General features: G+C 37.7%; 2 protein-coding genes across 5 annotated transcripts in view; one reads left to right on the forward strand and one right to left on the reverse strand.

The window, feature by feature from the left end:
- Positions 1-7,851, reverse strand: part of LOC145995214 (ciliogenesis and planar polarity effector 2-like) — a 40,723-nt gene extending 32,872 nt beyond the window's left edge. Inside the window, exon 1 of one of the 3 annotated variants that reach the window (XM_083131777.1) lies at positions 7,762-7,851. The gene's annotated coding sequence lies outside the window, so the exon portion shown is untranslated. Of the gene's footprint in view, positions 1-669; positions 787-7,708 lie in introns of those variants that run through there. The other 2 variants (XM_083131778.1, XM_083131779.1) reach the window with 2 other exon arrangements.
- A 443-nt stretch (positions 7,852-8,294) lies between these two features.
- RabGGTb (geranylgeranyl transferase type-2 subunit beta) overlaps positions 8,295-18,896 on the forward strand; it is a 30,471-nt gene continuing 19,869 nt past the window's right edge. The window contains exon 1 of one of the 2 annotated variants that reach the window (XM_083130951.1): positions 8,295-8,476. In XM_083130951.1, the coding sequence (XP_082987077.1) occupies positions 8,474-8,476 (3 nt within the window). In that variant the 5' untranslated portion in view covers positions 8,295-8,473. Of the gene's footprint in view, positions 8,477-8,769; positions 8,872-18,896 lie in introns of those variants that run through there. The other variant, XM_083130952.1, reaches the window with a different exon arrangement.

The following is an 18,896-nucleotide window of genomic DNA, read 5'->3' on the forward strand; positions in this document are numbered from 1 at the left end:
CAGGAGAAAGTTCTTACGCAAATCATTTTCTGTAGCGTTGTTGATGTTCGGGAATGTCGTTTTGATCCATTTTAATGCGAATGCATGTGGTTTTCTACGAAAATCTATTTCCGACGCGCTATTGCTGCTGCCGCCATTTGCCTTCTGCATGAGAGCACAATACGCGATATTGTTTCTGCTACAAGCCGATGTTGTCCGTATATGCTAAATTGAACGAAAGGAGTGCTAATGGAACCTAACCTAACAGGCCTAACCTAACCTAGTAGGCATACCTCGTCCCCGTGATGGTTCGTGAGGCTATCGTGAATTTTTGGGCTAACATCAATGGTTTTGGGGGCTACCCGTGGATGGTTTGTGGGAATTAAGGAACAACAGTAAGTACTCGTTAATGTAAGAAATAGACATGATTTTCGTTAGAAATTCATTATTTCACCTTAGGAAATGTTCCGCAATGCAGAATAGTACGTTAGCAATGTAAAAAAAGTGCGAAATATATGATTTATAAGTGTTTCCCTTATACTATAATAGTACCTACTACTGTTACCCGGATTTAAACTTGGTCCTTAATCTATTAGACTTTTTTCTTGGCTTATAAATATGTAGCTTTTAGGAGGTAAACACAGTAAGATAACGAACACATGGATCCATAATATAACAACTTCCACAAACCTGCTTATGTGACAAACGTTATAGCGCCTCCTCAGATATGAGGAGGTATCTTGGCACCCGACATAACGCAGCTATAATGCCATAGCATAGAGGAGTTAGGGAGTAGAGGATTACCCCACATTTAAACCTCGCTGCCCTTTGAAATTGCATTTCCATCGGTGGCCAGTAGATGGCGCGGCCGTCTTCTTTTGCTGCTCGCAGTAAATAGGGGGGGAGATTCATTGTCCCACTGGAGTGTCCTTCACCACAGAAAGGACAGGGGTGGGTTGTGAAACAGGTTTTCTCAAAACGAGGGGGAATATATGGCTTTTTCTGATTTCATGCAGTTCGTGAATTTACGGAATGAGGACTTTGCCAGGCAGCTACATACCCTACCAGGGCGCGAAATCATTGAAGATTGATTTTTTTTTGGGGGGGGGGGGCAAGAAGATTGTGGTCTACACAGACATACACAAACTATACATATATATTATGTATGTGCATGAAACTTTTCAAAATTTCTACCAAGCAACTGACAAGAAAGAGCCTATATGATTAATATTTATAATGTTATTAAATATAAAAGTAAATTACTAAACATGTAAAAATACATTAGTATTTAATACATATAAGGGAATTTATTTGATATTTTTTATGTATCAGATATTTATAACTGCCTTCTCGATTGCGCCGTGAATACGTTTTCGCCTTGCAATCAAGGAGTCCCGGGTTCGATACCTGGTGGAGGCACATAGTGGTTCGGATCCCACTTTAAACTATCGTTTGATTGACTTGTTATTGATTTTTAGTTTTGGTTATTATGTTTAGGTTTTCTACCTACCTGTGGGTGATCGCGGCGATAGGGTTGAAGTAAAACATTATCTCTTATGCCTTTAGAATCGGTTTGGATGGAAGGGGGAAGGGTGCGTGGTATTCGCATTAACACAAGGTTAGTCGAGCAACTGTGCAGAATAAGGTTAACTAACAATGGCAGTGAGCCTAAAGTATCCAAAGTAAACATATATTGCTTAAATACAGGGTGCTCGGAAATTCCCCTTACAAACTCCTAGGGCTAGTAGAGGGGACTGAGTAGACAATATTTGGAATAGGAACCCAGGTCCGGAAACGTACCGTTTCTGTGCTACAACCATGACAATGTATGGGATGTGCATGTGTTGGTATGTAACCTGGTAGGCAGTACATGACGTCAGAAGATCACCTGATGGCACGTGACGTCTACAAATTGTTGCGTTCCACTGTCGACACAGGTGTTGATTAATGAATAGTAAGTTTCTTTTTTGTTCCCTTGGCATTGTTACCAAATAAATTTGTTTGTATTATGGACTGAGTCACACGTCATTCACTTCTGTACCTTACGTAACACCTCATTTGACATGGTTGTTATAAATGATTACACTTTAGGTCATCAGGTGATCTTCTGACGTCATATACTGCCTACCCGGTTGCATACCAACACAGGCACATCCGACACATTGTCATGGTTGTAGCACGGAAACGGTACGTTTCCGGACATGGGTTCCTATTCTAAATATTGTCTACTCAGTCCCCTCTACTTGCCCTAGGAGTTTGTAAGGGGAATTTCAGAGCACCCTGTATGCCTGCATTATACAGTGACTCAACTACAGGGGAGACAGGGGCTAATGCGAGCAATTACCCCTTCGATTTCAAATTTTATGCAAATAAAAATTCATTTTGTAAAATTTTCTTGCTAGTTTCGCTCGCATTATCTGCTATTCTTTTTTTCATCAAGTTCAGAGGGGCGGCGGGAGTCAGCTATTGGGCACGAATGATCTAAAAAAAGTTGTAAAAGAGAGAATGCCATGGCGTTCAGGGAAATTAATTGCGCACTAATAAATCAATATTGTTTTCAATTGCACAAATTGGATCTAAAAATTTTTGAGGTATCTACCTGCATTTTTCCGGACCTTCTCATCGGACTAAAATGTATGATATAAAGTAATCCCCTCACATTAGCCTTCTAATACTAATAGTAACTAATGTATTCAACAATGTGCTCATTTCTGTTTTGGGGGTTGAACTGGACCTCTAGATTTCCAGTGTTAAACCAGCATCACAAGTTCAATTGAAATCTAGTAGAAGGAAATATGGCGGAACTCCAGCCTTGAAAGACGGGTAATAGGGCGGTGATGGGACTTCATTCACTGAAAATTCGTCACTCAATGAAAGTCGATCGCAAAGACTGAATTCCGAAAAGGATTTCAATTTTAATAATAGTGGACATTATTAATAATAATTTCGACAATATCATTTCTTTTCGATATATTTCATGAAACAAGACCTTTTTATATTAATAATAGATCATCAGTGCTGGAGTTGTGGGTGTGGAGAAGGAGTGCAGAGGGGTGCTTTTCCCCCAGTTACGTACATTTCCATTAACCATCCCCTCCTGCTAGGATAATTTGCATAAGCATCCCCCACTTCTTCATTGTCTCCATGCTGATCGACACAAAGACCCTCCTCGACCAAGAGGCCTCCCCGATGGCGCAGTGGTAGCGTCGTCGCCTTGTAATCAAGGGGTCCCGGTTTCGATACCCCGTGGAGGCACAAGTTGTTCGGATCCCACTTTAAACTGTAGGTCCAGTCCCGATTAGCCTTACTGTACATAAAGTGGACTTAAAACACCAAATCAATCCAATCCTCCTCGACCAAGCATACCAGCTATAGGAGTATCCACTTCGAGCACTGTAGATCATAAAATAAAAACACACTGGGAAGAAGGAAATGTCCACAGAATTTCAATATGGAAGAAAAATTAACTTCACAAAATGCCCCCAAATAATGGTAACATTTAACCCATACGCTGTGAACCCTTAGGGCAAAGGGATAATTCGACTCCACATCAAACTGAGTTTTGGGACCACTTTGAAGTAACATGGAACAGGTGTAAACTATTTTAGAATTTTTTTCAGCTCTTATTTGAATATAAAAAGGCTTAGAGCCATCTTGAAAATATTTGATGTGAAGTTACATTCAAATGCCACACGTAAAATTAAAATTAGTGTTAAAAGTTCATGATTTATCAAATTTAATTCTTTATATTGTGCAGCAACAAAGCAACGACTGATGAGTAACTGGATCTTTCTATAATGGATTAATGCAAGAAATAATAAGTTATGTCAGCGTTTCGTTAAAAAACACAACAAAAGTTTTTTAGTGCCTAAAAACCTATTTTGCTTGTTAGAACCTATTTTAGGTTCCACTGTTACCTGTGCGATACAAAGTGGTCTGATCTGTGTGGTCTTGCTCACTTTCGCGTCACTTCCATGCTTTGTGGCATTCACGCCTTGCAAACTAACATTTCAGCATTGAAGTTTGCACCACTCACTATATTTTTGTTGCAAGATTTTCAGAATATAAGATGATCCTCACAGACAAAATTGCGGAGTTTTACTGTGGATAACATGAAAACAGATTGGTGCCTAACTATACGGCGATGAGTGGAATTTAATAGCAAATTTCCAATGTTGAGTTCTGCCATCGCCGTAGGGTTAGGCAACACACATAACGTTATGCAAGATAGTGCATATTTCAGGATATATGTGTCCCATTTTCATTGCCGGTGACTATACCTAATCAGCATTTTTCAGAAATTTTGAACTATTTTAAGTTTTTTTTAACCTACTTCAGGATTTTTCGAGTCTAACTTAAGATTTTTAGGACCTATTTCAGGATTTTTAGAACCTATTTTAGGGTTTTTCGAACCTATTTTAGGATTTTTCGAGCCTAACTTAAGATTTTTAGGACCTATTTCAGGATTTTTAGCACCTAAAAATCCGAGGTCTAGGTGGGATTTTTCCTATAGATGTCCACCTGCTAGCAAGGAAGTTAATTCTGCATTTCGGAGGGGACACATATGTTAAGTTAGCCGGGCCCCTCTGGCCGAACCAGAACGCCCCTGCTTATTATCGAAGATGTCGTATCATATGTTACTGGAAACCAGATTTCTGTCTTGTAAATTAAATTATTTCATAAGCAACACTTCCTGTTGAATTTCTAAGCTATATAAAATTTCAGAAGCAGAGAGAGAGAAAGAATATTGCGGGGCTGGTTCTACACTTCGCCACACCCTGCATTGCCGGGCGGCCACTACGCCACTGTCTCTAATTATCATGATCAATTGAGCTTTCGTGGCTCCCTTCAGTAGCTGTTATGTCAATCTTCGCAGGTTTCAGATTCAAATCTTCTGTGGAAAAATAGCGACGCATTGGCTTCGAGGAGGACGGGGGGGGGGGGGGATAACCTTGAGTTAGGACTCACTCACTGTCGAAATGTTCCCAAGTTTACGACACCGCAACCATTACCCCGATGCCCAAACTTCTCGCGGATCTGATTCAGGTTTGGTCCGCTTTTGAAGGTCCTACAGGCATTTTCTTCCCCCAACTCTCGTGTTTACAATCCCGCCAGAGCCAGTTTCTCTGTGTCGCAGGCCCGTAGCCAGAATTTTTAGTAGGGGGGCGAAGTCAATCCTAGAGGGGGCAAATTTTTAATATATTGTGTTGCATTGGAAGATGCCCCCTCCCCCTCCTCCAAAAGTTATAAGCAACAGGAAAGGGATGATATCTTGAAACTCCAACGAACAAAAAAAGTTCGAACAACATCAAATAACAATATTTCGATAATGACCTTTTCGGACTACCAAAGAATACAAAGATAAAGTTTAACATAAATAGGCTAATCGGGACTGTATCTACGTTATATTTACAGGTCAATAATGTTAATAGACGATTAATATGTACCAACAGCTTTGGGCTTCTCTGCAGAACTGATTAAGGAAGACGTTTATAAATCGTGCTTCATAATGTTTTCCTCTAGTTTCCAGTATGCAAGATTTTTACGCACAAAGGAATCTAACGAGAATCCAAGAACACCGTTGTGTCGTGTTAAGCAAGAAAAATAGAATTAATTAAATAATAATGGTTACATATTATCTACACTTTGATGAATTGTGTAAACATTTACATTTTTTTAGGCCTACTTGCTAAAACATTAAAATGGGTCCCTTACTCCACCATGGATTCTATTTGCTTCAAATGAAAGACTCTTGCATCACTTCAGACAATCTTTGCCTACGTTAACCATTTTGCAAAATATTGTGTTGACACCTTACAAACAAATAGGAATCCCTTGATTGATCAGCGACTTCTTGGATTACACTGTCATCATTAATATTTCATGTTTTATCAAGTTTTATCGAGGGAAATGCTGTATCCTCTTTACATTTTGAAAAATACCTTCCTTAATGACTATGGTACGAAACCGAAAGATATAAGGGGCCTCCTTCGCTTTACCCCATTTCCGCGGCACGAAGTCTCTGAGCAGCTTATCGTCACCACTTTTTGAGCAGAAGAGTACAAACCCCAAATATCAGGGATTTTTATTCTGATACTAATTTTTACCAGTCACACAATGGCTTAAGATATATGAATAAAATTAGGAGAATCCACTACATAGCAGAAGAGTTGACATAATTATTTGTCAAAAAATTAGGTTGTGCCTGAGGTAGGTTTAACAGACAACTTCTGCTACAGACACAATTTATTATTATAAATATAAGAAAATAAATAGAATGTAATTTGAGAGATTTTCAATCGTATTTATTTCACTGCAGCTTTTTTCTACTTGTCATTTTCTTGAACCTATATTCATAAGGTGCCGCCTGATAACATCGACAACTTTCACAGTGTGTGCAGGACATCAAGGCAAGCAACTTTTCTCAGTCACTATTTGCGCCTCTAATTCATCTTTCGATGTTACAAGCAATCAAAATAGGCATCTTCTGTCCTTAATGGATGCAATCCCATTGTAAGCTTCGTAGTTGCAAATGTCATTTATTTTTACTGCCGTTTAAAATTCTGAGAGCAATATATAACATGCTATTGAAACGATATCATGCAAACAGTCAAGGTTAAAACTTAACTTTTCCTTTATAAAATGGATATCATAACACACACCTATGTTGCTTACCATATTTGATGCGTTTGCATAGAGAAATGATTCATAAGATTTGAAATTGATATTTACACTCCATAAGATGCTTAGTGTAACCCTATCGAACTACAAATTTTATCGCTTTCTAACCGAAATAATAATTGTGAAACACTATCACATTTTCATCGTGTTTGATATTTGAGCCAGTAAGCTGTCCTACATCTTTCACTAGCCGACCTACATGGTAGGATGGTTACATAACACACTGCGAAGCCAGGGGTTCCAGGTTCGAGCCTGGGCATGAGTCTTCTTTGTGAGCAGAGGCGAAACCACAATTTTTTATCTGGAGAGGGGGGTCAAGTACCAGGACAAACGTGCCAATAATAATAATAGTAATATAGTGCTGGTAATGGTAGTAATAATAGTAGCATTACAAGACGTTATTATCGTCGTAAATCATGCAAAAGGGGATAGAAGTCGGTGCTAAAGCATTTGTGTTTGAACAAATTATTTGAAATATTTTTCCAACACGTTCAATTTCATATTAGCTAATAATGGAAAACAAGCACACAAACCGTATTTTTCAAGGACAGAATAATGACGAACATTATTATTTTGTACATATGACAAGTATCAGTAGCGTACGCAGGATTTCATCAAGGGGGGTGTTATTTCTAAAACTTTTTTTCCAAATTCACATTACCATTGTTTTATTATAGTTTAATTAAATAAGAATAATCACAATTAATTAATAATACTTATAATTAATTAATTAGCTAAATTAATACTAATAATACTACTAATACCACTACTACTACTATTAAGTAGTAGAGATCTACATAAATATAGTATTTATGAAATCATTAGAACGAAATTACTTTCTAGTCATTCGATTTTTATTGTTTATTTTTTTGTTTCTTTGTTCGAAAGTTAATGTGGACTACAACAATCAAAACTTGCCCCACAGAAATTTAATACATGCAATGCACATTTTAGTTTTACCACAGTGTCAACTTGCAGTTTAATTTAATTTATTCTGAGATTTTAATTATTCATGTATCTTATTTGATATAAAGGTCCATATCCTTACCCTCATGGTCAACTACCTACAAGTTGTTTGTTAATTGAAAGATCTTTGCGTACCTGTCATGTTCTTTGCTGTTTGCGACAGTGTGTTTCTGGTCTTTCAATTTATCCCAAGCCGAGATACCCAAATCAGTATGTTTTGATGTGTACGTACTACCAAGTACTACATACGTACATGTGTATTAAGTGTTTTATGCTAAAGTTAGGGATGTGTAGTCAATCTTCAAAAAAATAATTGCTGTCTTTGTGAGAACCAAGTTTTACATGCTATTATCGTATCTCGCTTACGATACATATCAATTAATATTACCATCTCATACGCATTTACAACTTCATATTTTCAAGTGAGTATTCAGCAGTTCAATAGCATTAAATACTCATGTTAAAATGTTTGTAGATGGTTCAACTGAAATAGGTTGAATAATTTTGTGCTTGCATACTTGATTAGAGATGTTCTCGCTTTCACGAAGAGAATGCTATGGACAGATTGCACGTAATAAAGAAATAATACGAAATAAAATCAGCGGGTGTGTAGCAGATCGCTGAGAGATTAATTTTTGAACACATGCGCAAGGAATGAGCATCGTGAACCGCCGATCCTGGATCGAATAAGGAGGGAAGAATTGTATTTTTCACACTTGTTTATTTATACCCGTCCAATTTCATCAGAAATTTCTTTTAAAGTGAGCAGGAACTATATAGACTAGTATTTTGGTACATCAAGGTTCTGTCAACTTGGAAATCTGTCGCTATTTGTGTTGCAAGAGAGATGGTAAGAATTTTCTTGCGCTGGCAGGTGTTTCTCCTACATGGATAACAATGAAATAAGTTAGGGATAATATGTTGTTTTTAATAAATGTGAAAGGAAAATATAAATTAGTTGTAGTTCTTGTGAGAAAGAGATCTGATGAGAACAGTACTGTACTATCAAAATATTCTATAGGGTAGGCCGGGGTAATTTGGGTATAAGTGCTATTTATTTTAATATATTTAATACTAAATTGAGCAGTATTTTGTATGGTTTTATGTGAAAAATTTGAGTTGGCAACACTGATGTCTACAAAAAAAATATATAAACAAGTTTTAGTCAAAAGTTTGATCAGCTGATTCGCCATTTTTAACAGTTTGCAGTTCACAAAAAATCAATCGAACAGCTCCCAAATTAAGGTATGTGTACATTACATAATTCAGGAACATATTAAAAAAGTTTACTGATGTGTCAAAAAAGGGTTTTTAAATAAAGCCCGAACGGATTTCTTCAAATTTACAGGAGAAACTACTTACTGAAATCAGTTTCTGTAGCATTGTCGAAGTTCTTCGAGGTATTTTCTTTCGCGGAAACTGAAAACTTCACCATAGAATGCTGCAGAACAAGAAATAATAACTTTTTGTGTAAGGAATTTGGGTAAGAATTTACAATATAGAGAAAGTCTCCAATTTCGTTAATTTTCGGTATACTAACTAATTTTGGCCTCCTAATCACGAATTTGTTGTAAAAAACCGGGGGTCACGTCTGGAAATTGTACATTTTGATGAAAGAAAACTTGTTCGTTAGCGCCAAAAACCATCCATGGGTAGCCCCACAAACCATTGATGTTAGCCCCAAAAACCATCCACGGGTAGCCCCACAAACCATTGACGTTAACCCCAAGAACCATCCACGGGTAGCCCCACAAACCATTGACGTTAACCCCAAAAACCATCCACGGGTAGCCCCACGAACCATTCACACGAGGTTAGGTTAGGCCTGTTAGGTTATGTTCCATTAGCACTCATTTCACCCCTAAATTCATTGAAAAAATAGGGATCGTACTAGAATTGAACATCATAAATCATTTTCTTGTAAAATAACGGCATGGTTGGACACAATGACAGAAGATTACATTTTTGTTCGTAAAACTACGCATATACACCTATATATATAAAAAAAATTCAAACGGCTTTTTTTCAAATTTTCAGACGTGACCCCCGTTTTTTTTCAACAGATTCGTGATTAGGAGGTCAAAATTAGTTAGTATACCGAAAATTAACAAAATTGGAGACTTTCTCTATATTGTAAATTCGCTCCGGAATTTGGGTAACAGTTTATTATACCGGAGACGGATTTCTTCAAATTTACAGGAGAAAGTACTTAAGCAAATCATTTTCTGTAGCGTTGTAGATGTTCGGGAATGTCGTTTTGATCCATTTTAATGCGAATGCATGTGGTGTTCTGCGAAAATCTATTTCCGACGCGCTATTGCTGCTGCCGCCATTTGCTTTCTCCATGAGAGCACAATACGCGCTATTGCTGCTGCTACAAGCCGATGTTGTCCGTATATGCTAAATTGAACGAAAGGAGTGCTAATGGAACCTAACCTAAAAAGCCTAACCTAACCTGGTAGGCATACCTCATCCCCGTGATGGTTCATGGGGCTATCGTGAATTTTTGGGCTAACATCAATGGTTTTTGGGGCTACCCGTGGATGGTTTGTGACAGTAAGTACTCGTTCATGTAAGAAATGTACATTATTTTCGTTAGAAATTCATTATTTCACCTTAGGAAATGTTCCGTAATGCAGAATAGTACGTTAGCAATGTAAAAAATTGTGAAATAAATCATTGATAGGTGTCTCCGGTATAGTAAAGTAGTACCTGAATTTGCATTTTCTGTAAAGCGACAACATTTTGCCGTTGTTTTTATTATGTACATGCAGATGGTGTGAGCGTCGAAAGTCACGCGGTCTCGCCAGTGTTTCCAAAGGTGCTTTTTTTTTTACGAGATTTTTTTTTTTTTTAACTATGCTTACCTAATCTTTCCGGAAATGGTCCGTGGGACTATCGTGAATGGTTTTTGGGGCTATCGGGAATGTTTTTTGGGACTATCTGTCAATGGTTTGTGGGGCTATCGTGAATGGTATTTTGGGGCTATCTATCAATGGTTTGTGATGACATAATGAACACAAAAGTAGGTATTTCGGTTAAGAAGGTTGAAACACTGCATACCCACTCCAAAACGACAAAACACAAGCACGACGAGCGATGATCCATGACGAGTGCACGCCATATTGTCTGTTACCCAAGCAGAACAAGGAAGACAAATATTGACTCATAATATGAAAAGTTGACACTATTTTATGGAAGAAGGCATAACTTCACCTCAAAGAACCTTCCGCAATGCAGAAAAGGTAAGTATCAATGCTAAAATGAACGAAATAAATGAGAGAGGTGTTCTGGCTATATCGCATAATTTCCTAAATGAATTACAATTAAGTGATGTGGGGTAATTTGGGTGCAACAATTGGTTATCTGAAAACTAACCTCAATGATCTTTTTTTAGATCAGGCCACGGACATATATATAGAATATTAGAAATAATAAAGGTTATTAGAATGTAATATCATAACAGGGTCATGGGTGGCTGTAAATTAGCAAAGTGGATGTGGACCGGTTGTAAGAGAATACAGGGGGCAGGTCAGAGCCCAAGATGTTTATAAAAGTGACATTAAACCAGTAGGGAAAGTCAGATTGCTAACATATATCAAGATCATTAAAAAAAATTATCATGGTTACTAAATAGAAGGCTTTAATTTTGAAAAATGCTAAATTATATACCCAAATTACCCCGACCTACCCTAGTAAAGGATGGACTACTCAATTGTTGCCACAGGCCACCAAGGCAAATTCATAAAATATTACCTACCACTTGTTTTCGAATATATTAAACAGGCTTAGGGCTTGTTTACCCACTGTACCCCCTCGAAAATTACATCAATTTGTTTTTAATGGACAGTTTTCAATGTTTTATGTAATGTAAAAGTTGTTCCAGCGTTAGGAAATCACAAATAGCGGAGATATTTGATCGCAAAGAATGGCCCACGTAGGTTAAAACCTACAATTTCTGAGTACTTTCGCCACTTTTTGTTAGTAAAAACTGTTTGTATGTACACTAAAATGGCAAAAGAACACACTGAAAATAACCATCAGGGGGCCATCGACCCAGTGTACCCCCTTGAGAATTACGTCAATTTTTTTTTGTAATCGACAGGTTTCAATGTTTTACATAATATGAAAGTGGTTCCAGCATTAGATAACCACAAATAACGGTGATATTTGATCGCAAAGTATGACCCACGTAAGCACAAGAAACTTCTATTCCGGACTACTATCGCTCATTTTTCCCATAAAAATTTCCCAAACAGCAACAAAACTTAACACTCCTGGCAGATCCTGACATTACTACGACCCCAAATTTTAACTATGGTTGCCTTACCTAACCTAACCTTACCATGCATGGTTCATAGGGCTATCTGTGCATGATTTGTGGGGCTATCCGTGAATGGTTTGTGGGGATACCTGTGTATGATGTCAGCGCCAAATTTTAACGGTACCAGTTTCATAGATCGGAGACACATTAAAATCGGATATTTTGTGTTTCGCATGGTTTGTACTTACCAATTGTGTATTGCGAAACATAGTTCAAGGTGCCATTATGCTTTTTACACAATAAAAACAACACAATTTTTCACATAGAGAGTAATTTCTTTGACTCCTCTTTTCGTTTCCATAACACAGAATATGGCGGGCAAATCTTGACTACCGTAGTGGGCATGCAGTGTTTCCAACATCCTTCACCGAAAAATACCTACTATCGTGTTTGTCACTTGTGCAAGTTGTACATTATGCATGGGTAGCTGACGGATAGCTCCACGAACCATACACAGATAGCCCCACAAATCATTCATGGAAAGCCCCACGAACCATACACAGATAGCCCCACAAACCATTCACGGAAAGCCCCATGAACCATTTCTGATCAGGTTAGGTTTGGTTACGTTAGGCAAGCATAGTAAAAAAAAGGAGTTTGAAACACTGACAGGGGCTTACGTCATCAAACGTACGCAGCATCCGGTTGTCGTAGGGCAAGCAAATGAAAGCAATGGCAATTGTGCGTCGGTGAAATATTTCTCTTGAAAAATACATGATTTCCCGGTCAAATATATTCCATGATGAAAGAAAATACCTTGACGAACGTTGTAAACCTTGGAGAAACTCATTTCCGTAAGTAGTTTCTTGTGTAAAATTGAAGAAATGTGTCTCTGATGTATGAAATTGTTACCATTTTAACTGCAGATTCATGATTACGAGGCAAAAATTATTGACTGCGAAAAATTAAAGAAATTGGGGAACCGTCCGGTATTGTAAAATCATGCCACAACCATTTCCAATACGAACGAGAATATATAATTTTAAAAAGTATTAACCTTAAAACAATGCACTTTCTGCTACGTGGTTGCCTGGCCACAATACTGAAAATGTCGATACACTCCCCCAGTATGAATTTTCAATGGATAGCACTTACTACACTAAAAATGCACGTCCACCTCGCAAACAGGTGACATGAACCGAAACATCGTCTGCAGTAAATCTCACACGGCCTGATGGAACACTAAGATTGCCAACCTTCAATCTCAGATATTTCCAACACGGCTCCAAGTTACAAAACACAAATAACGTAGCAACATGTTCCTTCATATCACATGCAGATGGCAACGATGAAAATGACGTCATAAATTGTCCCATCAAAAAACTCTCATTACTCCACTATAATACATCTCCTAAAGATAAAAACAACACAAATCGTTCGTATAGAACATAATCTTCATAAATGACACAAAAATCATCACATTATTGCGGGGGTATGGAGCATCGATGGTACCACCATCATTACCAATCCTAACGTAACTACGTAAAATTATAGTTGCTGTTGTGGAAAGTCATTTTGGGTGCTAGATTCACTTGCGTGAAGCATTCAGGCTGCTCTGCTTCACAGTAAAGTAACGTGCTAAGGTAACAGACGTACTTTACTTCGTAATGTCACATTTCCGAGAGCTAAAATCAACTGAAAACGTTCATACGAGGGCCACTATTTATATTTTGAGCCTTGGCAACACTGATTGAAGTTAGGTGTGATTTGACGTTTGCACGGAATCGTCTGGCATTATTGACCATAACGTACTTCAAATGTTTTGTCAATAGCTTCATTTGTGTTGTTTATGTTGCCTTGGAGATTGCGCGACAACAATAAAATGGAATTAACTCGTGAACATTTTCGTGCTATGATTTTTTTACAATTTTCGACGTGCATTATCAAGACAAGAGTGCATCAATCAACTTACTTCCACATTTGGCGATGGAGACCCATCCTTTGCCACTGTGAAACGCTGGTATAACGAATTTAATCGTGGCCGCCATTTGCTCACCGACGAGATTCGCGAAGGTCGTCCAAAATCAGTTGATGTTCAAGAAAACATTGATGCTGTGCAAAACCTAATACTGCAAGATCGTCATGTGACATACTGTGAGATTGAGGCAACCTTAGGCATTAGTTCCACCAGCATATATAAAATATTACATGATCATTTAGCTGTGAGGAAGGTATGTTCTCGTTGGATCCTACACAATTCGACAAAAACTCAAAAAGACGCTCGCGTCAATTGGTGCAAACAAATGCTCAATAAATACAATCGTGGTGCTTTAAAAGACGTATATAAGATTGCAACAGGTGACGAATCATGGATATATGCATATGAGCCGGAAGGTAAACAGCAGTCGACTGTATGGGTGTTTTAAGATGAACCCAATCCAACAAAAGTTGTTCGCGCTCGAAGCACATCGAAACAAATGGTCGCCTGTTTTTCCGGAAAACTGGTCATGTGGCAACTGTGCCTTTAGAGGAATGTAGAACGGTCAACTCCGAATGGTACACAACAATTTGTTTGCCAGAGATCTTCGGTCAAATACGGAAAACAAACAAACGCTGTCGGATCATTCTTCATCAAGACAATGCCAGCTGTCACACATCTCGTCTAACAACCGACTTTATGAACAGTCAAAAAATCGAATTGATGGGTCATCCGCCGTACAGTCCTGATTTGGCACCCAATGACTTCTTCTTGTTCCCGAATGTCAAGAATAAATTGCGTGGACAACGATTTTCGTCGGCGGAAGACGCCGTTGATGCGTTCAAAAACCATATTATGGAGGTGTCTCAAGAAGATTGGAAAAACTGCTTTGACAAATGGTTCGAACGAATGCAAAAGTGTATTGACCATAAAGGAGAATACTTCGAAAAACAATAAAGCAGTTTTCAATGCCAAATTCTTGTTTTTTCATTGTTAGGCTCAAAATATAAATAGTGACCCTCGTAAACAACAAAATCTTCATAAACCATGCATGAAATTTCACTTTCTCTAAGGGGTACAGAGGGTCAAGGGTACCCAGGCTTATATATTTTAGGTAACAGTTCTGATTGTTTTGTTTACTAGTGAGAATTAATATAGTAGTAAATCGGAACCTTAGTAGAATGCATTTAGGGCCTTTGTTTTAATGCTAAGAGAACCAAACTTAGCCTGCCTAACCTAACTACGAAAGCATATATTGAACAAAATCTTCAGTAATTGCTAGAACTCGCCAGTATGTGTTAACAGAAGTAAATTGAAATCATACCATGTTAAAATTGCATTTGTAGCATGATGAAATCGCAATAAAACAAAAGGAACTTGCACCATATTTTAGCTTCATTGTTAAAGGAAATGTACTAGAATAAAACTGATTATGTTCGGACAGCAAATGTAGGCACAATAATGATAATGAAGTTAATGTTTATTTGTGATGTGACACCAGACCTTTGGTGATGTTCCAGATAACATTCATGCCAAATGGTAAAAGTTAAGCAAATCCACTGCTTATCATGGAGGAGGATTCACTAGCCATGTCGTGTACTTGTAACTGTGATACCTACTTTCTAATGTTTTCCATGGAAAATCCCAATCACAAAATTGAATATTTTGATTCCTCGCATGAGCATAATAAATTCAACATAATGGAAAAGAAAACAAATTTTACATGCACGATACTCAAGGAACCCAGCAATCCATGGAACGTAGTCCGACTTGCTATTTTCCTCCTCCATGTCATCTCCTCTTCTCAATGTAGCTTCCCGTTAGTAGAAATCTCTGTAAGGTATGCAAACATGTAATAGCACTGAGATGTTAGTGTTATGTAGGAAACTATATTTTTATATCCCTCTCCTCACCCCTAGTTACATCACCAAATAAATTAAATTGAAGCACTGTATAACATTATACATAGCATTAGTGTATTACCATCTTCAATTTGCATTTTTTCAATCAAATCTGCAGTCTAGGACTGAACCACACAGCACTTGAATGTAGGGTTTTGTTTTGTTCTATTTGTTGGCAAAAAATGTACAGGTACAAAATATTTCTTCAATGTCTAATTTTGGTAGCAGCAAGATTTTCCTCTTACGAATTTTATAATTGACATCAGTGATGCTTTGATTGATTTAGTTTATTTTACTTCGCGTTTTGTGCCTCTAGGCTAATTTGCAAAGATGGGGATGAATGATGAAATGATGAAATTGATGAAGGGACATTCACAAACAACCAAGCCCGACCGGGATTCGAACCCGGGACCCTGGGCGTCGCAGCGCGATGTGCTAACCACTCGGCCACATGGTCGGGCGACATCAGTGATGCATTTTATTAGAAAACCAAAAGTGAAGTGAGTCAGTCAGTTTTGTAAACATCCTCTGAATAGCGTACATATGAAATGATAAATGCAGTGGCGGAGCGTGACCTTTCCAACAATGTAAGCCTAGCATGACGAAGACTATTTCCCGTTGTGCTTATTTTTGGGCTGACATGGTTAGTGATTTATCCACACACATCGACCCCCGCCCCCCCCCCCCCAAATTTTTCAGAACACTTCCCTGGAATTTTTCACCAAATTAAAAATTCTGGATATCTGATAATTAAGTCAGTGTTATTCCTATCACAATGAGTAACGTAACGATAAAAAATATCCAAAGTTAGATAAAATTAATAATAAAAATAATAAACAAACGAAAACAGAAGGAAACAGAAAAGTGCTGAATACTTTTTACAACCGCATAACCAAGTATCAGCTCCGTATCATGAATCGCAAAATCGGCGCACTTTATTTTTCGTTTCTGTTACTATGTCTGCTAGAGAAGGAAGGGGTGGGCCTACCTATATCCACAAGTTTCTTCTTGGCAGCAAAATCCTTGCTGGACAACGGCATCTTCAACAAGTTCTCCACCCCACCGCACAATCACACTCATTTTATTCCATAATGCACTTCACTACTGTATTACACCACAGCACAGGGACGACAGTCCGCTTTTCAATAGATGGAATTCGCAAAAGCAATATCTCGAGACTTTAACAAACACACAGCAAGAAGGGGAAAACAAAAAGAAACCAGATCCAAAATCGGTCACTGCTCAAAGCAGTGATCTTTCGGACTGTGAGGGGAATATCCCTTTCGGATATAAATAAATTCCCTCTCTTGCCTTAAAATTCCCTATATTTAGTAAAAAAAAAAAATACAATATAAAATATAAAAGAAATGCTCACAAATTGTAGGGATATATCCAGAAATTTCTATCAAAGGACATGTAAGTGTTTTCTTAGGATAGTGTAAAAGCAAATCTAGCACCTAAAAGATCATAAACAGGCTTTTCGTACGTTGTTCGAAGAGTGTTTGAATCACGGACTATGTAATTAATAATATTTGGTTCACATTTGACATGAAATTTGTAAAATTGGTTCAATCTTCAGTTTTCATTAACATTTATTTATTTATTTACTTATTTATTTCACTTTTTAGCTCAATTATTACCAGCTGAGTTCATACATAAACGGAAAACAGAGTCTTAATATGTCTAATGTTTATGCTCTCCTACAAGCGAAAAACAGAAACAACAAGAATTTAGCACATCAATGTGTATCTAGTTTTTACGTATCCCGCTCATTTCTAGGTTTCTCCTTTTAACCTTCCTGTTAGTTTTTTGCTTCAGAATTCCCTGTTCCTGGAAAAAAAAAAAAACTCCTTGAAGCACCACCGGCTCAAATTTCCTTTGCAGTCAACCATTCATACCCGACAACGCTGGAGCCCCTCCTCTTGCAGGACCTGCGTCTCGCTGCCGCGTATTCAGTGAAGCCAACCCACGCATATTGTGCTAAATCTCGCACAAGTTTAAAAAGTCATTTGTAAGTTGGAGATATAAATAAAACAACAGGGCCGCTTTTCGTTGTGGTTGAATTTTCTCAAACTTTTCACATAACGTGGAACCCATGTCGTTGGTTGAACCATTCAAATTTATATTTGTTTTTGTTATAAATTAATATTTATAATATGAAAATCCCAGAACAATTTAGTAGTATGTAGCATAATTTCGGAGTTTAAACGACACCATAGATGTCCAGAAGGGGCAAGGGGAGGAGGCACTTCCTGAAAAATAAATGTCAACCATTTTCACACATATAATTTCATTTCAGTCACAACAAATTGTTAATTATTGTCAGGGCTTTGCAGAAAAATGTTAACTTCAAATTGAATTAGCATATTTTGAGAAGGGAAATATACCTAGTTTACCCCAACCCCTGAAAAAATACTTTGCTTAATCCTCCCTGGTGGAAAGAAATACTGCGGACGTCCATGAACAACACTTTTTCTAAACATGAGGTTTGCAACGCTGCTGTAAGCCTCTGCCCGTAGGTTTACACACCTAGGGTTTCGACGCGCTCTTCTCCCTATATTCCCTGTTCTTCTCCTTCCAGATAAGGTGGGCGACGGTAGGCACTGCTCCTTCGCGGTCAGAAATTTGTAAGGCAACATTCAGACGGCTTACAACTTTCCCCAAGCAAAAGGCGGGAGTTCTCATGTGCCATCTGGTGTGAAGTGTTGCAATCTAACAAACAGGATCTCGAAGACTGGTATCAGGCCGAGATGAACTTTGAAGTTTTTACGAATTTTGCCATATAACTACATACATTTTACTAGAATTAATAAAGTGTAAGCCCGGCTTACACGGCTTACAAGGACGCTCCGCGCCTGGATAAATGTATGTATATGAGTATGCATACAATCAGATTCTTGAAGGAAATATAAAATGACAAATGCTTATAAGCCACTAAATTTCATCTTTCTAACTTTTCGAGTTAGATAAATTTTCAAATTAATTGCTTTTAACAATTGAAATATTAACAGAGAAACAGAGATAATTTGTATTGTATTATGCGTTAATTTCATTTATTTTTATTTTTTAGTCTTTAGTAGTTACAAGTACATGTAGTGGTAGATATTAAATGGAATCAATTTTCAAT

This window comes from Lepisma saccharinum, chromosome 11, assembly GCF_977018435.1.
Source record: "Lepisma saccharinum chromosome 11, izLepSacc3.1, whole genome shotgun sequence".
Taxonomy (NCBI): domain Eukaryota; kingdom Metazoa; phylum Arthropoda; class Insecta; order Zygentoma; family Lepismatidae; genus Lepisma; species Lepisma saccharinum.